The following is a 17997-nucleotide window of genomic DNA, read 5'->3' as shown; positions in this document are numbered from 1 at the left end:
ATGGGGTGGAGTATGGGCGATGCCCGTTGGAAGCGCTCTTTCCGGCACTATTTGGACGAATACTTTCCTACCACAGCTCGAGAAATCACCACCAGAATCGTCGATGGATAATTTATATCTCATCCATGAAGGCCTCCCAGAACAGTTGAGCTATCCGGTGGCCAGGCCAACGCGCGACGCTATCGTGCAGGCTTATGGGTATGCACACAGGAGAATGCTTGCTGCCGGTACGGCATTTATGGTTCTGGGTTTTGTTTGGGTGGGCATCACGAGAAATCTCAATGCGAAGACTATGGCGCAGACAAAGGGAAATGTATTTTAATGCATCTTGAATGCACAGTTGCAATCAAATATTCATTCGACTTGATGTTGTTGAACACTGGAAGTATGTATCTCGGACCACCGCCGAAATTCGCAGTCGTGTCCCCCCACTTGTCTAACGGGATCATCGGTCGAATTGACGGAAAACACCCCCTGTTCGCTGCTTATGGACGGAGTCACGGACAAAAGCTACCTTTTGGTGCTAGTGTACCATGATGTAAGATGGGTACATACAAGCACTTGTTCCACCAAAGAATAATGATTTGCGGCAATGCCGAGTATTTGACAGGGTGATCAGGAGGTTGTTTATCTTATTCACCTATTTCGTAGTTACTAGTTACCATTTTCATAACGCCAAGCACCAGTTAAATGAAACAGACATACTCCGTAGTGATATAGGGCTATCTCGAGCCCCCGACAAGGGATTCAGATTTGACTCTTCATTAATCTGGCAAGTCTGAAACAGACTCCAGAAATGGGGTGGATACCGCTTGCTTCGCTGTGAAGACGAAGGACTCAAAGGGCCCAAGGGCCCAAGGGGGCAGCGTTAGCCTCTCAGAAAGGGTTTAGTACTCTGTGGGCTACCCCTAATAAGGGCTTCGTTATACCTGGCCGGAGCATTTCTTGGGGGTAAGTTACCTGGGGTTAATAGATGACTAGGACTCCGTGTGTAACTTATCGGTTCAATGTTAACGAAAATCAAAGCTTCATCTGGCTATAATACATAGGGTTAATGCTTATATCGATATGGTCTCAGATTCTTAGCGATCGAATCAAATCGACATATTGAAGATGCTTGAGACAAGACAAGTCGATACGCTGCGGCCTGAATCGCCACGCCATATGGCAGCCATATGCTTTATTTGCGAATCATGGTTGTCGATTGGCCGCAGCAAGGACTCTGAATCTCTAAGTCGAGACGAAGAGGCCGGGTTGCCACGTGATGCAAACCACGAGTGATCAGCCCTCGCCTGAAATTGGCTAGAAATTGGGGGTGCGGTTGACTTTTGCTGTCCGAGTCACTGCTTCCAAGCAGCTTCTACACCTGGTACCACTACCACATGCTAGATGCATGGTGCATGGTGTCTTGCCTCTTTCCATCCTTTCTCTCTTTCTTTTTCTTTTCTGCTTCTTTCCCTTTTCTCCCGCGGCTTATTCCCATGGAAAGAGTTCTTTATCCTGCATCATAGACTTGGAGAGCATACCTTCCGAGACTTTGTAGCGGCTTGGCAGCCCAGCCCACACGGCTAGACTACCGACCCAGAGGATTTCGCATGACATAAGCATGAGCCCTTTTTGGAGTCTACTCGTTGCTGAAACACGAGTGACCATCGTAGGTTTCACTGTTGCTCGCGTCGATTTCTATCGTATGGACTGATCTGTTTGTAAAGACCATGCCTCTCCCATCCCCTCGTTTGTCATTCATAAAGTATGCATCATGCTACGGAGTAGAAAGCAATCGCTTCACGTGTCTGAGCCCAGCGCCCAGTGCCCCAGCAGCAAGCCCGTCAGCCAGTCAGCGCGGCGTCTGTGGAGATGCCGGCCATGATGATCGTTTTTTGGGTCCTTGACGGCTTGACCGACAGAGTGTTGTGCAGCGGTGGCCAGCCCAGCGAGCGAGCAGAATGGAAGAAAAACGGACAAACGGCTCACCTGCGTGGTCGGATTTCCTCGACACTGTGGTTGGTCCGTCAGAGATATTTGGCCACGATCTAGTGAGGATGGGGAAAGGACAAACAGCTTGCCGCAAAAGCAGCAAGTTATGTACTCCGTAGAGTTTTGTACTTCTCGAGACTTAAGTCATTAATCAAGGCAACTAAGAAAACTAAGAAAACTAAAGGGGAAACTGCCAGAGTCGATTATCACCACAGTTTGCCTGTGCTGGCTGCCACATCTTAGGGAAAGAACGCAGGCACATCGTCTGTCGCTCCTTCCTCTCGTAACTTACCTCTTACCTTCCGACAACCGCCTCGCCTCACCACCTTCCATTTTCCGTTCTCCTCTCTATCGTCGCCTCCATCCTCGCTCTCATCCATCCATTTTCTTTCTCTCCTCATCTCCACCCGCGCTCGGCTATTGTCTCCCCTTTCCATTGGGCATAGGCCTTATTGTAATTTAATTAATTCTTGTTCCCGGAAATTCTAGACAAGGCTTTTTGTCTGTTCTCCTGATTATACCGCTCAATTACTCCCATTGGTCTTGCTTTGTCTGGTGTGTTGTTGCATGAAGGTATTTTCGACTTCACAGTTCTGATTACGATCGCAGCTTGTCCTTGTCGTGCAACCAAGCAAACTCCAACTGCTAATACCAGCCAATACCAGCCAGTCTGTCGAAAATAATATCCCCTCCTTACACGACAGTCGATCCACAACAGTCTTCCTTTCCGAGCCGCGGTTTGTGCTATTCGAGTCGTTTGGATTATCGTCGTCATCATCTTTCCGTCGTAGAACATTTTCTACCTATCAGCCGCCCACACGAAGGATCGAGAAACGACTACAAAATTATTCCAGTAAAACACAAGGAGGCGTTTTCTTCGGTCATTCTTTCAGATCATAATCGTCTACGTTGTCGCATTCGTCTTGTCAAATCGGTACGGCTTACTGAAATTCGAGTGAAAGGAACGTCTGATACGACATATCACAATTGAAGTCTGGGAAGTCTTGGAAAGCTAGAGCGAAGCGGATCTGAATAACCGGTCACAATTGAGCCGTCTCAGTCTTTCGACCTCAACTTTTCGATCAACGACCTTATCCTTCACCTGTTCATGTCGATTAAAACTACAACAGCCACACACATCGTACGGTAATGACGCGACTCGTTTACGACCTTTCTTCTATCAATTAATATCTTATACCCCTCCCATCGACATGGGAAACTCCCAGGGAAAACAGGTGGCCTACACCGATGAGGGTTAGTCCCCTCAACGCGTCTATACCAGTCAATTATCCTAACGTAAAAATCTAGTCAATCTCAATCATTTCCGCCTGCTCCGTGTCGTCGGCAAAGGAGCCTTTGGCAAAGTCAGAATCGTGGAACGAAAAGATTCCGGTTTGACTTTTGCCTTGAAGTACATTCGAAAAGAAGAAGGTATGTTGTATTTGCATTCAATTGAGGGGCACTACTGACAGATGAACTCGATAGTGGTCCGATCAGAAAGTGTCCGAAACATCATCCGAGAAAGACGCATGCTCGAACATCTCAATCATCCGTTTCTGTGCAACTTACGATATAGTTTTCAAGATATTGAGTACATGTACGTTATTGTCCTAATGTGCTTCAAACATGATCATACTGATGTTTCACAGTTACATCGTTGTTGACCTCATGAATGGCGGTGATTTACGTTTCCACATCTCGAGAAAATGCTTCACCGAAGAAGCCGTACGGTTTTGGATGGCAGAACTTGGTTGTGCATTGAGATATATCCATTCGCAAGGCATCGTTCATCGTGATCTCAAACCCGACAATGTTCTTCTCGATTCCCAAGGTCACGTCCATTTGGCCGATTTTGTACGTTCCAATACCTATCCGAAATCCAGAATTTCCTGACTGACTCGTATAGAACGTCGCCTCTGATTACAAGCCCGGAAAACCACTGACGAGCAAATCCGGAACACTAGCGTATTTGGCGCCTGAGGTCTACGAAGGTGGTGGTTATTATTTCGAAGTCGATTGGTGGTCTTTAGGAGTTACTTTTTATGAATGCATATACAACAAGGTGAGATTACCCTCGAAAATTTGATCTCTGCAGTACTGACAGAATTTCAGCGCCCGTTCGAAGGCCGTAGCCAGGAAGCCCTCACTGAGGCCATCGTCAAAGCACAACCGAAATACTACGCCACGAATCCCGCTGTGTCGATACCTTGTCTACGAGCGATGTCTGCTCTGATGGAAAAAGACCGCAGCAAGCGAATCGGTGCAACCGGTTTCGACACTTTAACATCTCACATATTCTTTGCCGACATCGACTTTGAAGCTTTGGAGAGAAAGGAGATCGACCCTGTCTTCACGCCCTCGAGTGAAAAGACCAACTTCGATGCAACATACGACCTGGAGGAACTACTTCTAGAAGAGGCGCCACTGGAAGCCAGAGCTCGGAGACAAAAGCCTCGTGCTGAATTGCGAGATGATGCGACGGCCAAGGAGATTCGTGAAGATGAACTCCACCGTATCATTGAGACCATGTTTGAGCCTTTTGACTACACGCAGGTCAATTATAATGGGTATGTCTGGTACCAGGATCTCAATCATGTAGAGTATACTAATTCGGCATCATTTAGCAATGCGGCTGCTGCTTTAGCTGCAGCCTGCAATCCTGAAGATCAACTTCCCTCCACAGGAACGAACACCGGCTCCGGATCAGTTCATTCACGTCAAATGTCGCAATCTAATCCTAATTCTGTTACCGGAACCTCACCTCCTCAACACGGGGATAGGCCTTTTGTGGCGAATCAAACAACCAACTCGGCTGCTGCAACATCAGCTCCCGATGAAGAACGTCTCTCTACGTCATCCCGAACGAATCGCCCTCCCGTGACATCAGCTCCCCCAGTTCCACAACCGCCCACATCGTTCAGTCGACCGCTACCTCCTTTACCACCTAATTCACGACAGAAAGGAGCTACTCGAAAGATGAGCAAGAGTGGCGGCGTTCAGATGGTGTTGGAAGAATCAGGTAGCTGGAGCGAGCTTGCAGATCAGAGTACCACCCTTCCGGCAGAAGGCTATGAAGGTCTGATCAGCAAAGGACAGAAACCCCCAAACAGTGGCATGCTCGCGTTCTTGAGTCGTAAAAAGGGCCGCGAGCGAAGCCCTAAGCCTACTGAGCCAGGGGTGCTCGGCAAGGAGGGTGCTCGCCATATCATTTCTGGCTGAGCAATGAGAAATGCGACAGTATCACTTCGCTCGGCTTGATATGGCTGGTTTCTTATGAATCCAGGCAATTGTATTTGCAGTAACATGGGGGGTTTTTATGGATTAGGGATTACGGCAGCACAACGTTAGTGCACTCACGCCCTCGGAGTTGGATTCCTAAATTTCTTTATGGTCATTTCGCTCGACCATAAGTCAAAAGTCGGATCTGACGCGATCTCCCATGATGACAGGTCAGGCATGTCCATGTCACTATCAATATCATCTCCACTTGCATTTCCTGATTGAGCTGAAAGTACCTACATATGGTACGAATCAGACCAGGAATCTTTAATTTTGTTTGAAGAAACGAGGCGCTACGATTTTTCTTCTCTTTTTAATACATACACACATAACTTATTCCAAGTTATGTCGCTTGTCATCCTTTGATTTCGACTTTTAGTTTGATACCTGATGCCTACTTGATACAGGAGTTGTCTACAGTTTATTATTGTTCATATGTATGGGGGTGGCAGTCCTGCGAGTCAGCGGCTGGACTGACTGTGAAATAACTTTACGATGAATCTGTTACATACCCAGAGTTGTTTCTTTCTTCATACATGGTTGTCAGATTATATGTTCGGTATATTTTTATTTGTCTTCATGTATTTTTACAGAGCGCTAGTCAATAGAATTCGACTTTTGCGAAGATATCGTCTCGTAAGTGAAGAAGAATGAAGCAAGCCATCGATAACGTGGAAAAGCATGTGGCTCGGTTGGCCCAGCAACCCCTACGGTACCAGGTACACCATACTCAGAGTCGATGTAGAATAGCTGCCGCAACCATGGGACCCTGTCCCAGAGAAATGTGCCCCCTAGCCAATATCGTCATAATTTATTTTTAGTATGGGTTGTGTAGACGACAAGAAATCAATGTGCACAAATCTATTTCAGTAAGAAACGATGCCTCATATTTTTTGCCTTTTGCCAATTCTGCCAAGTAGCTTGGTTTTTCTTGTGGGTGGAAACCAGACGCGTGTATAGCTACGTTGTAGTTTGTTTACTACTCAACCTTTTCGAGTAGTCTCTCTATCTAGCAGTTAGATGAACAGCTGAACGGTCTACAGCATTTGCATATCGGCGTTTGATCTTAATTCTTAGGAGTTGCATTTGCATTTGCATTTCATTCTTTTTCTCTTCTTGCTGATCGACAATTACATGGATTAATTACTGTCCCCCTCATTCAGTCACGAGATCACGGCACTAATTTTGGCAACGACATTCCACCCCTTTGGTTGACCACCGACAACAAAGCATAACCAAATGCCCAGTCACTCGCGAACTCGAGATCGCAATTACAACCGCGATCGTGCTGAGCGGGACTATTACTCTCGCCATCGACGATACAACAAAGACGATCGAAATCGCGGTGACGAGGTCGAGGTCGAAATTGACGACGATGAAGATGATGAACGAGAAGAATATAGCCGGCGACAGGAGCGTTTTGCAGCGCGACGGAGTCAATCACGGGGTTACGAGACAATTGAAGTTGAGGAAGAAGAAGATGACGATGAGGAAGAAGAGGTAGTCGATAATTCGCGATCGCGGCATAGATCAGTCCCGCGACAAGTGGCTGAGTATGACGATACTCCTCGTACACCGCGACGGAAGAGACCTGAAAGGGAAGAAAGATACAGAGACGAATACACCAGTCGGAGAAGGACAAGGGACAAAACGCCAAAAGCAAAGGAGTCTCCCGCAACATCGCCAAAAAAGAGATTAGATCGCGAGGGGTATAGAAGGAATACGAGCCGTACTCGGGAAGGGAGTCCCATTAGAGAAAGACGACAGCGGCATAGAGATGACGACGGTATCAGAGTTGTCGGTGATAGAGATCGGCCTCGGGATGAAGATCAAGACAGGGAAATTCGCAGACAACAGCGCCGCAAAGAACGCCAGGACCGGGAACTTGCTGCCCAGAAACATACGAGTGCGGACTCGACGAATAGTGCGTCGCAGCTGCTTAGTGCTGATGCGCTGGCCAAATTGAACGACTATTACGAACGGGAGCGAACGAAGACCCGTAATCAACGAGATGATGATGGCCACAATAAAAGAAGGGAACGACGCAGGCAGAGGACTCAGGATATTACCGCTGTGGAAGACGAGGATAACCGTATTCGGGTTGAAAAGAGGAGAGAACGACGACGACCGCCGTCTCAACAACCAGAGCGAAGGCCAAGTTACCACAAAGAAAAGAAGACATTCTATGACGACGATAATGATGCCGAGCTCGTTTCTCGTCACAACCAAGGTCGTCGGCTCGTCTCCGGTGCTGTAATGGAAGAAGGACGTAGTAACAAGTTATTCTTCTGGAAACGGATTGGTCGTCGCAATGATCCAGCCGCCGAAAAGGACATTACTGATTATCACGAAGATGATGGCGACGACGGTCATGGCGGAAGAGGTGGTGGCGCGTTCTACAATCGGGGTCTTAAGGAACCTGATGACGACGACTATGACCACGTGCCCTTCTGGCGGAGGAAACGCAATTTGATCATTGCTGGAGTTATCGTGTTGCTCCTCGCTATCGTTATACCGGTTGCGATCATCGGGTCGAGGAAGAAAAGCAACGGCACATCGTCCTCCTCTGGCGGTAATGATAGTGGTAGTGGTCGTGGTAGCAGCTCGTCGTATGGCCCGTACAACAGCAGTCTTTCCACTATATCCCAGGACAGTATTCCGGTAAAATTCTCTTATTATATCATATCCAAACCGGCAGGCTAACTTTACGTAGGCTTCGGCAAGAGGAACGATTCTGGATCCATTTACATGGTACGATACGCGGGACTTCAACCTCACCTACACAAATGAAACAGTGGGTGGATTGCCTATAATGGGCTTCAATTCAACGTGGGACGACTCTGCTCAACCAAACAGCAATGTGCCGGCTCTAAATAAAAACTTCACATACGGTACTACTCCTATTCGAGGGGTCAATATCGGGGGATGGCTATCGATTGAACCGTTCATTACCCCGTCGTTTTTCTCCAAATACTCCCCGATAGACGGGGTTATCGATGAATATACATTAACCCAAAAACTTGGATCAGCCGCTGCTGCAACCATCGAAGAGCATTATGCCACGTTCATCCAGGAGGAAGACTTTGCTGAGATAGCAGCTGCTGGACTTGACCATGTCCGTATTCCGTATTCATACTGGGCCGTGACCACGTACGATGGCGACCCATACGTTAAGCAAATCTCATGGAGATATCTGCTAAGAGCTATTGAGTACTGCCGCAAATATGGGCTGCGAGTCAACCTCGACCTCCACGGTCTTCCGGGAAGCCAGAATGGTTATAATCACAGTGGACGACAAGGGCTGATCAGATGGCTTAACGGAACAGATGGCGCCCTCAACGCCCAACGATCACTCGATATTCACAATCAACTCTCCCAATTCTTTGCACAACCTCGGTACCAAAACATCGTCACTATCTATGGCCTAGCAAACGAGCCGCCTTTGTTGTCTCTTGACGTATCCACGGTGCTCAATTGGACAGTCAGCGCCACCGAAATCGTCCAGAAGAACGGAATTAAAGCCAAGATATCCATGGGCGATGGATTCTTGAATCTCGATAAGTGGGAATATATAATGAAGACTGATGTGCCGCCTAACCTGCTGCTGGATACGCATCAATACACCATTTTCAACATCAATGAGATTAACCTGAATCACACAGCCAAGATCAACCTGGTCTGTAATTCGTGGTTGCCGATGATTGGAAAGGTCAATAGCACGACAAACGGGTATTATTGCCCCTTACTCTCTCTCTCTCTAGCTCCGCATTTACGCACAGAATACTGACGATGAATAGATTCGGCCAAACGATCTGCGGCGAATTCTCTCAAGCCGACACAGACTGCACCCAATACCTCAACAACGTCAACACCGGCACCCGCTGGGAAGGCACCTTGAGCGGCAGCACAACGCCCGACTGCTACACAAAATCCAACGATTGCAGCTGCGCCTCCGCCAACGCAGACGTCTCCAGCTACTCATCTGACTACAAACTCTGGCTCCAAACCTACGCCGAAGCGCAATTCTCCGCATTCGAGACGGCCATGGGCTGGTTTTATTGGACGTGGCAAACTGAGTCGGCACCGCAATGGAGTTATAAGCAAGCGAGAGCAGCCGGGTTTATGCCCAAGTTGGCTTATCAGCCAAATTTTAAGTGCGGAGCTACAGTGCCGAGTTTTGGGCGTTTGCCGGAATATTATTGATCTTTCTTGTTCATATTTTTTTGTCTTGCTGTTGATATACCTTTGTTTACTTTTGGGTGGGAAAAGCGTTCCGAATCCATTAATGTACGTTACCTTTTACTCGAGCGATTTTTGCATATAATTCATGATACCAGAACATAACTTGTTTAGAATTTTATTTTATTTTTTTCCAATGTCTTATTGTTGGTATTTCTTCTGTATGTACAATTGGTATAATATATGTATATGTACACCCGCCCATGACCCGTATATTTTACAGTGTATGCCGCGAAAGAGGAAAGAACAGCGAGAAAAAAGCGGATGACGAGTGCGCAAAATTGGGGGGTGGGATAAGCCAAATGCGACGCAATGACTCCAGTCCTGCTTTTTCGTGAAGCTGTACATGTTATTGGGAACCTTATCATTATTATAGAAAATAGGATGGTCGTCAAGTTCGTTGTCCGTTGACAATAGGGAGAGACGAGACGAGATGATACGGTTCCAGGGAGATCATAGAGAGGGCGGGGAGAGGCCAGCCATTGTCATATTGAACTCTACACAGTTCGGGCCAGACACGCTGAGAGTGACAGCAGAAAAGTCATGGTGCTAGAGCGTGCGAGCTCTTGCCAGAACCGATTGGAAGTAGGAAGGTTGGTAAAACTTTCACGTTCATGAAGTGCTTAAGACTCAGACTTGACCCTGAGGTATTTTGACCAGTCAAACCAGCCACCATGCTCCCAGTTTCCGGGTGTATAAGTCATTGCTTCTGGCGTACTATCAGCCTTTAAGGCAGAAAGAATAGCATTGACTCGTTTAAAGTCGATTGGTTTCATAATGTATCCATCGAACCCAGTGTCAATATATTTCTGAACATCCTTCTCAACAAGTGACGCTGAAACGGCGAATATAGGAACTCGTTCAAGTGGCTTGGCTTTGTCCGACAATTGGTAATCATGAGAGGATTGCTCGAATTTCCGTATCATCGCCGTTGAATCCATACCGTCAACAATGGGCATCTAAAAATAGTATTAGTGTCTGCTGATCGTCTATAGTATGAGGAGGAAAGGGCGAACCTGAATATCCATGAGGATGGCATCAAATGCCTGTGGACTGTTACGGTATGCATCGGCACATTCCTCTCCGTTTCCAGTCAGGTATACTGAATGCCCAGCTCGCTGCAGTCGCTTTTGCACTATCTTGCTGTTGACAGGGTCGTCTTCAGCAACAAGTACATGGAGAGCATCAAAGGGGGATATATCAGGTCCAACACCCGGCGAGGTAATTCCTGTTGTAGCCACCGATGCTGACCTTTGTCGAGCGAGTTCTGGTGGTGAATGTGGCCGTTTAACATCTTGTTCTTCAACCCTCAAAGCGCTCAGCGGTATGCCAGAGTCTGTGATAGATTCTTGTCCTGTAACTGGAGGAGACCCCAGGGGCATCATGTGACGCAAATCTGCTCGCTCGAGAAGGGAGATATGTCCGGGAGCGTGGCTCTTTGAAGGACTAGAGGATAGTGGTTGTTGAGTCAAAGAAGCAACTTCTTGAATCTTGTTGGTGCCCTCCGACTTGGACTTTCGCGATTCTTCAGGTGTCACAGTTCGGTTGACCAGGGCTGGTTCTTGGATGGCACTTATAAGACGATCGGCTTCACTTCGACCACTCCGAGAACTACCAAAACTGCCACCACTTCTAATACTGTCTGCGCTGTGTCGTCGTTGACCGCTTTTGGGCAATGCGTTACTATCAACCAACATGACCTCACCCTCAGTCAAGGGCGGTGTGCTTGGCGTACCGACTGCTTCAGGGCCAGCAAACTGTGCGACAGCAGTAGCAGTTTGTTCTTTCGTAGGAACAGGGAATCTTAGCATGATCTTGAAGCGACTACCTTTGCCTTCTTCGGATTTTACGCTCAGCTGCCCGTGCATATTACGAACAATTCGAGCTACCAGGGCCAGACCAAGGCCCAAAACGCGTTTCTCTCCTCCATCCTGGGATTCTTTTGCTTTTTCCTGTTCTCGCTCCTGCTCCTGCTCCTGCTCATAATAATAGTTCTCTTCTTCACAAGAGACCTGTTCCAAATCGCGGAAGAGTGCATCGACAGCGGCCTGAGACATTCCTGCGCCTGTATCGTCGACAGCAAATTCAACATCCACTGTTTCCTGGTGATCTGGCTGGACCGGAGAGCGCCAAATCTCAACATTTACATGGCCAGAATTGATGTGGTGTATAGCATTGGCAATGATGTTGACGATAACCTGACGGACTCGGCGTTGATCACCCAGAACGGATTTAGGAAGGCCAGGATATAGGTTGATATTGTAAGCAATATCTTTTCGTTTTGCCTCGCCTTGGAACATTTCTGTAGCTTCTTTAAAAGTTGCATGCAAGTCAAAAACTTCATCTTTAATCAGATTTTGTCCCTTTTCAGTATTAGTCAAGTCAAGAAGATCGTTGATGACGTAAATCAAAGACTTAGACGCGGAATGCGACCTGGCAAGATTCTCGCGAGTTTCTGAATCCAATGAGCCCTCCAATGCAATTTCCAAGTAGTTGACAATGGCATTCAATGGCGTTCGAACTTCGTGGGCCGAATTGGCTAGCAACAGTTTGGTCAATTGAGTACTCTGCATGGCCGCTTCTTTCTGCCTCCACACTTCAATAAATTTTCCGTAAACAAGACACAACACTGCTGCTGTCTCAACGTCAGTTTCTGACCACTCTCGCGACCGACTTATGACAGTCTCTCGCCAAGTCTTAAAACTCTTTCGCGGTTCCAAATACCCAGTCGTTCCATTTCTTGACTTCTTTTCGTACGGATTGCCCGCCCATTTGATTTCTGTCATTTGCCCACGTCTGAAAAAGACAATAAAGTCCCGTCCTCCGGCAGAGAGAGGCACATACAGTAAACCTGAAACATATTTGAACCCTGGAGGGTATCTCAAGTCTGGAAAGTCCTCGCTGACATCATGAGACGCTAGCACTGAATTGAGTTGACGCATTTTCAAATATTCAAGCAAAGCCAAGACCTCTGGCGTATGCATCAAACGACCTAGAAGCTTTGTTTCATCCCGTATTGATAGAGCACCGTAGTCGGCATCAAATAGCTTCAGAAGATCGTCAGATGATGCAATGATGTAACCCGAAGGGTTCGCCTCTGTAGGAACAGTGTTGATTAGTTTCCGGGCTTGCAGGCGCGATGTATAAGAAAGTCTTTCAATGTTTCGAGAAACAGTATCACCAATCAAACGACACATTTTACGAATAGGAAATGACACTCGCATGCCCGTTGCTCCGTACGAATGACAAGAGATCAGACCCCATAACTCGTTGAAGGCGTTCACACTGATAGACATCGATGCGCGTACATCCATGTTGGCTAAATACTTGAGATGGATGGGAGACATTGCTCGCAAATATGCATGTGTCATATCCAAAGGTGTCTCGAGGTCCTTCACAGTTCGGCACACAAGACGTGATGTGGTCAGGTCGCGATCATACAAGAGCCTGACTTTGTTGATTTTGTACAACTCCCGTGCTTGTTTCGGAATATCGGACGCAGGAAAATGCAACCCCTTGAAAAGATCTTTGGTTGCTCGAGGATCTACAAGTTCAGCGACGACCATGCCATTCCAGCTGCTGTCGAACTGATATATCATGACACGATGGAATCCAGTAAGCTCTCTCACAAGACCCGTTGCTGTATTCAAAAGCGTGTCCAATGTCGACGCAGCTGACAGCTGTTCCTGGATTTGTGTCAAAATATTGAACACCTTCATAGCTGCAGCTTCACCTTTGCGCCTCCGAGCATTGCGCAAAACACGAAGAGGACGGCTCATATTGACAGTACTTGCAGCTAACTCTTCAGGTGTCGGGTCGATTCCCAAAGTACCAGAAGGTTCGTCCGGAGTCGTTTGTCCTGAAACATTCAAGGGATGGACATGATCGTCTTCGAACTCAAATTCGCAGATGATGAGCTTATTATTGGCTTCGTTCACATGCATGGCACACCAGTACTTCTTCGTTTCGCCTGCAGGGCTTACAATGGAGACAATAAACACTTCCGGCCCATGTATCCTTGGATCACAGGATTCGTCCCTTATGAAATCAACGTGATCAAGAAGATTATCTTCTTGTTCCTCGGTAAGTATATCGGTGAAACTTTCCAGAGCAAAAAGTTGTTGTGGCGTATAACCAAGCAAATCTGCCGAGTTCTCGCTCACAACTCGCACGACCAACTTCCCTTCTTTTTCTTCTTCAACCGCGATCAAAGCACCAAAGCTTTGAACTGCACCAGGAATATGGATCGGCTCATCCTCACAAAATTGGAAGTCCGCGCCATTACGCCCAGTTATAATAGCATGACCAGACTCGGTAACGATATGCTGGAATCGAGAAGTAACCAAATCGGGTTCGTTGTTCTCTGTCGGTGTACTCCGCGAATGCTCATCTCTGGCCACAGGAACCCCACCATCGGTGCTTGAAGCGACACTATGTCCATCACTGGAAAATTGAGCAGATATATTCTCAATTATAAGGTGGCGTGCCGCACTTCCTGACTCTTTATTTTCCTCTATGTCCGACATGCCCATCTGATCTGTGGAACCGTCTCCGCGACGCGGCGACTTATCATCATCATCTTCTTCTTCTTGCGTATTCTGCCGAGAAGCTTGGTCTATACTAGAAAATCCATGTTCCCCTTCTTTAACTGGAGATACGGGTCTGGATTGCGACCATTGTGGTGGGGGCGACTGGGATGTGGGAGGGTTCGAAGCTGTTGGATCGACAGAGATAACGGATCGAATAGGAAACACTCGGTCTGGGGTATCGAAACTGAGTTGGGGGAAACAAGGTTTCGACGAAGCAGGTGACGATTGGCCAGCATCAGGATGTAAGTGATCTTGCGAGGTGGTATCGGGGGATTTGATAGAGGTATGCTCAGGACGACCAGCGGCAGTCTCCTCGTCGGTTGGGCCACCTTGCGGTGATGGAGACGCCATTAACGTAAGCGATCGGGTTTTTTCCCGGGAAAGAGAAAATCCCGAGGATACAAGAGACGTAGGTGATGGCGGGTTTTGAGCGAGAACACGATTCAGCCTGTCATCGGGTGCTGTGGCGGGGGTTGTTGCTCCGATAAGATATATCTTCAAATCATTCAGGTTGGAATAAACACAGCAAAATGGCGGTTGTTTCGAGAGATTGCACACAGAGAAACGAACTTCGAGTGCTTATATGAATGTGGCCCTTATTCACAGCATCGGCCCTATTCTCCGAGTGAAAAACGAGGTCAGACGAAAAAAAGTTGATGTCGTCTTGAAGGGAAGCGCACCGGATTAAGTAATGATCATTGCGTTTGTTAGATCAGTGGATCGCCCCTCACAAGAGTATGCGGGGCCCGGAAAAGGGGCGGAGATGGCGTTTTGTACGAAGATGGAATGTTAAGATGATTATCACAAGAAAGGCAAAGGGTTGTGATCTGTGTAAAGGTCGAGGTTGAACAACGATAGTCGGATGATAGGGAGTAAGGAGGGGAACTTTGGGTTTCTCGGAAAGGAAATCAGAGGAAGGAGCAGGTTCCAGCTTAACAGGGACCTCCTTCTTTGCAATTCCAACCACTCTTCGCTTTCTGTCTGTTTGTCTAGAGCGTTGGATGGCCTACAGAGGAGAAGGGTTTCCCCAGAATCATCTCGTATCATCTCCAGATGTGTGGTTAGTCCGAATAGTACTAATTTACTAGTTCGTCTAAGCTCCAAAGTGCGCAGCCAGCTAGGCTTACAAGACTACCTAGCAGTTCATCTTTGGACGATTAAGTTAGTTTGTTAATAGTTTAACATAACTAGTTAACACTAACTAACGTAACTACATACTCGCTGACCCAAAGACGATTTCCATCACCTGACCAACCGTGGCAGCTCGACAACAGCGGGAAGATTTTCAGTCGAAATTCGAGATTCTTTCAACCGCCATCGCGATCTAGCCAGGTGTAGGCGCCACTCCTGGTGTACGGAATTGCGAATACGAGTCTGTAACGATTGCCAGAAAGCACATGATATTCATATCTGTGGCTGAGGAATGCAAGGTAGGCGTGTAAGCGGCGGTAAATCCATGTTTTGAGGATGCTGTATTTTGGCCGAATTATTGAAGCTTCCACAGGAGATGAGTATCTTGGCAAGCTGGGGATGTCGAAAGGCCGTCGACAAGTTCTTACAGAAGAGATGGAATGTGAGGCTTGAAAGCACGGAGCATTACAGATGGTAACGCTTGGGTATGAAATTTTGAGCTTCTGTGGGTCTAATGCAGGCCAATTTGCGGATTAAATCATATTTGGGACTAGTTGCCGCCACAAAACAAGATTGAGTGCCGACACTAATTTCACTAAGTGGAGATGAGTGACGGATGCAGCCAATGGACTTTATACTATTTCCTCCCAATCATAAGCGCGTGTATATTACTTGCCCTATGATCGATCGTCGATCTGTCGCCGCGCTTGATTCGGCTGGATCACCTGACTCGCGGCTGGTGGACGAAAGTGAATCCATGACTCGATGAATGTCTACGCCCTACATACTACAAGTAAGCATGTACCTAGGTACCCTCCATAGCATCAGAATCTTTCTTGCATTTTGTGTCTCTCTAGCCGACCTCCTATAGCCCTATTGTGATATCTTGCACCCCTTCGCGATCTCGTTGGGCTTTGCTGGCCTTTATCGAAAGCGAAACCGCCTCATCTGTCCACAGGAACAATTCCAATTGGCTCCACTCCATAAAATAATCTCTGTACCACTCCACGCTCTCAGCCTCTTCGTCAGTGATGCGGACAGAGCCCCGAGAATGGTTAGAAGAAGATCCAACCTCACTCAAGGTTTTCATATGCAGACACGCCGAATACTGGATGGAGCTTAACGCCATCGATGTTCGGGGAGAATATAGTATTGAAAACATCACGCAAATCCCGGCGGGTTCGGTGATGTCCGATATTGATTACATTTTAGCGGCCCTTGCAGGGTCCTTATTCAGATTCATTCAGAACCACTAGATAAGAATCTTGAACATTCAACCTTCTCATAAAGTTCTGGCATCTTGGCAGGGGACCCCGGTCTAATACCTACTACGTACCCAGACCGCAACGAACATCTGCCCACTATGTGGGGATTAAATGGGCTTTATTACAGTGCATTGATTTCTATCAGACCAGCTGATCAACAAACCACAAATTAAACCGACAAGATACACGGTCTATGGTATCACCGCTGACCAAACGCAAAAAGCGATCCCCAACTCTTCTTCGACGGATTCTCCGCAGCCAACTTATCGCTATCTTTAGTCGTAGACAGCGATACGGTAACCTTCATATGGTCGGTAGCACCCAACTCAATCCCTCTCTCCAAGTCAAAATCGGGTTTTTTTTTCTGTTTCGATTTTTGCGTTTTCTTTGGACTATTAGAACCGCCGGCCGGTTTTGAGCCAAAGTCAAAGAAATATGATTTTGCGCTGATATTGTTGGTATAGCTGTCATTGGACTCGGAATGCGAATGGCCCCATGTCGATTTTGTTGCTGTTACATATCGCTCGCTACTCTCCCGGCTTGCTTGACTGTTGATCAGACCAGATATATCGTCATCATCTTTGAGGATATACTGTGTCTGTGATGAACCTCCTTCCTCTGCGATCCTGGTCATCCCCCGCGAATACCAGTTTTGTCTCGCCCGTCGTGATTGTTGGCGCGTATATGAAGGTGTTTGACCGGTGCTACTTTCTCCAGCTGGTCTGGGGAATCGTGGTGTTAGAGGTGATTTTATGGCGTCTGCCATGCGCCGAGTAGAGCGTCGGATAGTTTCTCGAACAGCCCATTGCCTGCGTTTTGCGATGACGTAGAGGATGGAGGATGCGACTGCATGAATTCATTTCGTTAGTTTCTTGCGTCACATTCAGCTACCAGGCAAGCTCTTAAACACTGACTTGCAAAAATGACCACGGTGCCAGCAACCACTGACACAACGATGATTATTATCCTGGTGTTTTTGCCGACGAAGCTGTTGCTTTCGCCCCAGTCAGAACCTGATTCATCAGAGCTCTGCTGTGTATTAGCCTGCGCTTGTACCACTACAGGCGCTATGATTAACAGAGCGCATATGGTAATTATCCAGTATGGAGCGTCCATGTTGAGACCGGTTGATGATTTTTTTGATGCGATGATATGCGACTTCGAATTCATAATCTAGAACTCGGCAGTTCGAATTCAATGAAACGAGAGAAGTCGTGTTGGTGTTGAAGAGACTCAGAAAGGTATGTGTAGATGGGCGCCAACCTGTGGCGCAACCCTAATTCTCGACTCGCGCATAACAATCAAAGCAAGTATGAGATATGACAATCATTCCAGCAGCGATTCGCAATAACTAATTATATGTTGAACATCACAAAAATAACAAATGAAAAGTAAATTCGAAATTCCTTTGAGAGCCTTTCTCTGCAACACGAGCTGAATAGAATTATGATGTAGTTATACGGGAGGCTTCAAAAGGGAGGGTTGTATACATAACAAAAGAAGAAAAGAAAAAAAGC

At 47.1% G+C, this 17997-nt stretch overlaps 5 protein-coding genes across 5 annotated transcripts; 3 read left to right on the top strand and 2 right to left on the bottom strand.

Annotated features, from left to right (window-relative positions):
* Positions 1-1606: 1606 nt before the first annotated feature.
* On the top strand, positions 1607-1892 carry EYB26_001481 (uncharacterized protein; the record flags this gene model as incomplete). Its single annotated transcript, XM_054260791.1, has 2 exons — positions 1607-1654; positions 1713-1892. The coding sequence occupies 2 exons, from the start codon at positions 1607-1609 to the stop codon at positions 1890-1892; spliced, it is 228 nt and encodes a 75-aa protein (XP_054116766.1).
* Positions 1893-3188: 1296 nt separating this feature from the next.
* EYB26_001480 (uncharacterized protein) lies at positions 3189-5196 on the top strand (the record flags this gene model as incomplete). The annotated part of the gene is made up of 7 exons (XM_054260790.1): positions 3189-3231; positions 3286-3408; positions 3463-3574; positions 3627-3831; positions 3884-4039; positions 4090-4544; positions 4602-5196. The coding sequence occupies 7 exons, from the start codon at positions 3189-3191 to the stop codon at positions 5194-5196; spliced, it is 1689 nt and encodes a 562-aa protein (XP_054116765.1).
* Positions 5197-6495: 1299 nt separating this feature from the next.
* Positions 6496-9459, top strand: EYB26_001479 (uncharacterized protein; the record flags this gene model as incomplete). Its single annotated transcript, XM_054260789.1, has 3 exons — positions 6496-7917; positions 7970-8985; positions 9054-9459. The coding sequence occupies 3 exons, from the start codon at positions 6496-6498 to the stop codon at positions 9457-9459; spliced, it is 2844 nt and encodes a 947-aa protein (XP_054116764.1).
* A 659-nt stretch (positions 9460-10118) lies between these two features.
* EYB26_001478 (uncharacterized protein) lies at positions 10119-14435 on the bottom strand (the record flags this gene model as incomplete). Its single annotated transcript, XM_054260788.1, has 2 exons — positions 10119-10454; positions 10512-14435. The coding sequence occupies 2 exons, from the start codon at positions 14433-14435 to the stop codon at positions 10119-10121; spliced, it is 4260 nt and encodes a 1419-aa protein (XP_054116763.1).
* Positions 14436-16679: 2244 nt separating this feature from the next.
* Positions 16680-17596, bottom strand: EYB26_001477 (uncharacterized protein; the record flags this gene model as incomplete). Its single annotated transcript, XM_054260787.1, has 2 exons — positions 16680-17326; positions 17395-17596. 2 exons carry the CDS (start codon positions 17594-17596, stop codon positions 16680-16682), a joined length of 849 nt encoding a protein of 282 aa, XP_054116762.1.
* Positions 17597-17997: the final 401 nt, after the last annotated feature.

Source organism: Talaromyces marneffei, chromosome 1 (genome assembly GCF_009556855.1).
Source record: "Talaromyces marneffei chromosome 1, complete sequence".
NCBI lineage: Eukaryota > Fungi > Ascomycota > Eurotiomycetes > Eurotiales > Trichocomaceae > Talaromyces > Talaromyces marneffei.
Note: the sequence above shows the minus strand (reverse complement) of the source record. Positions and strands in the feature narration are given on the sequence as shown.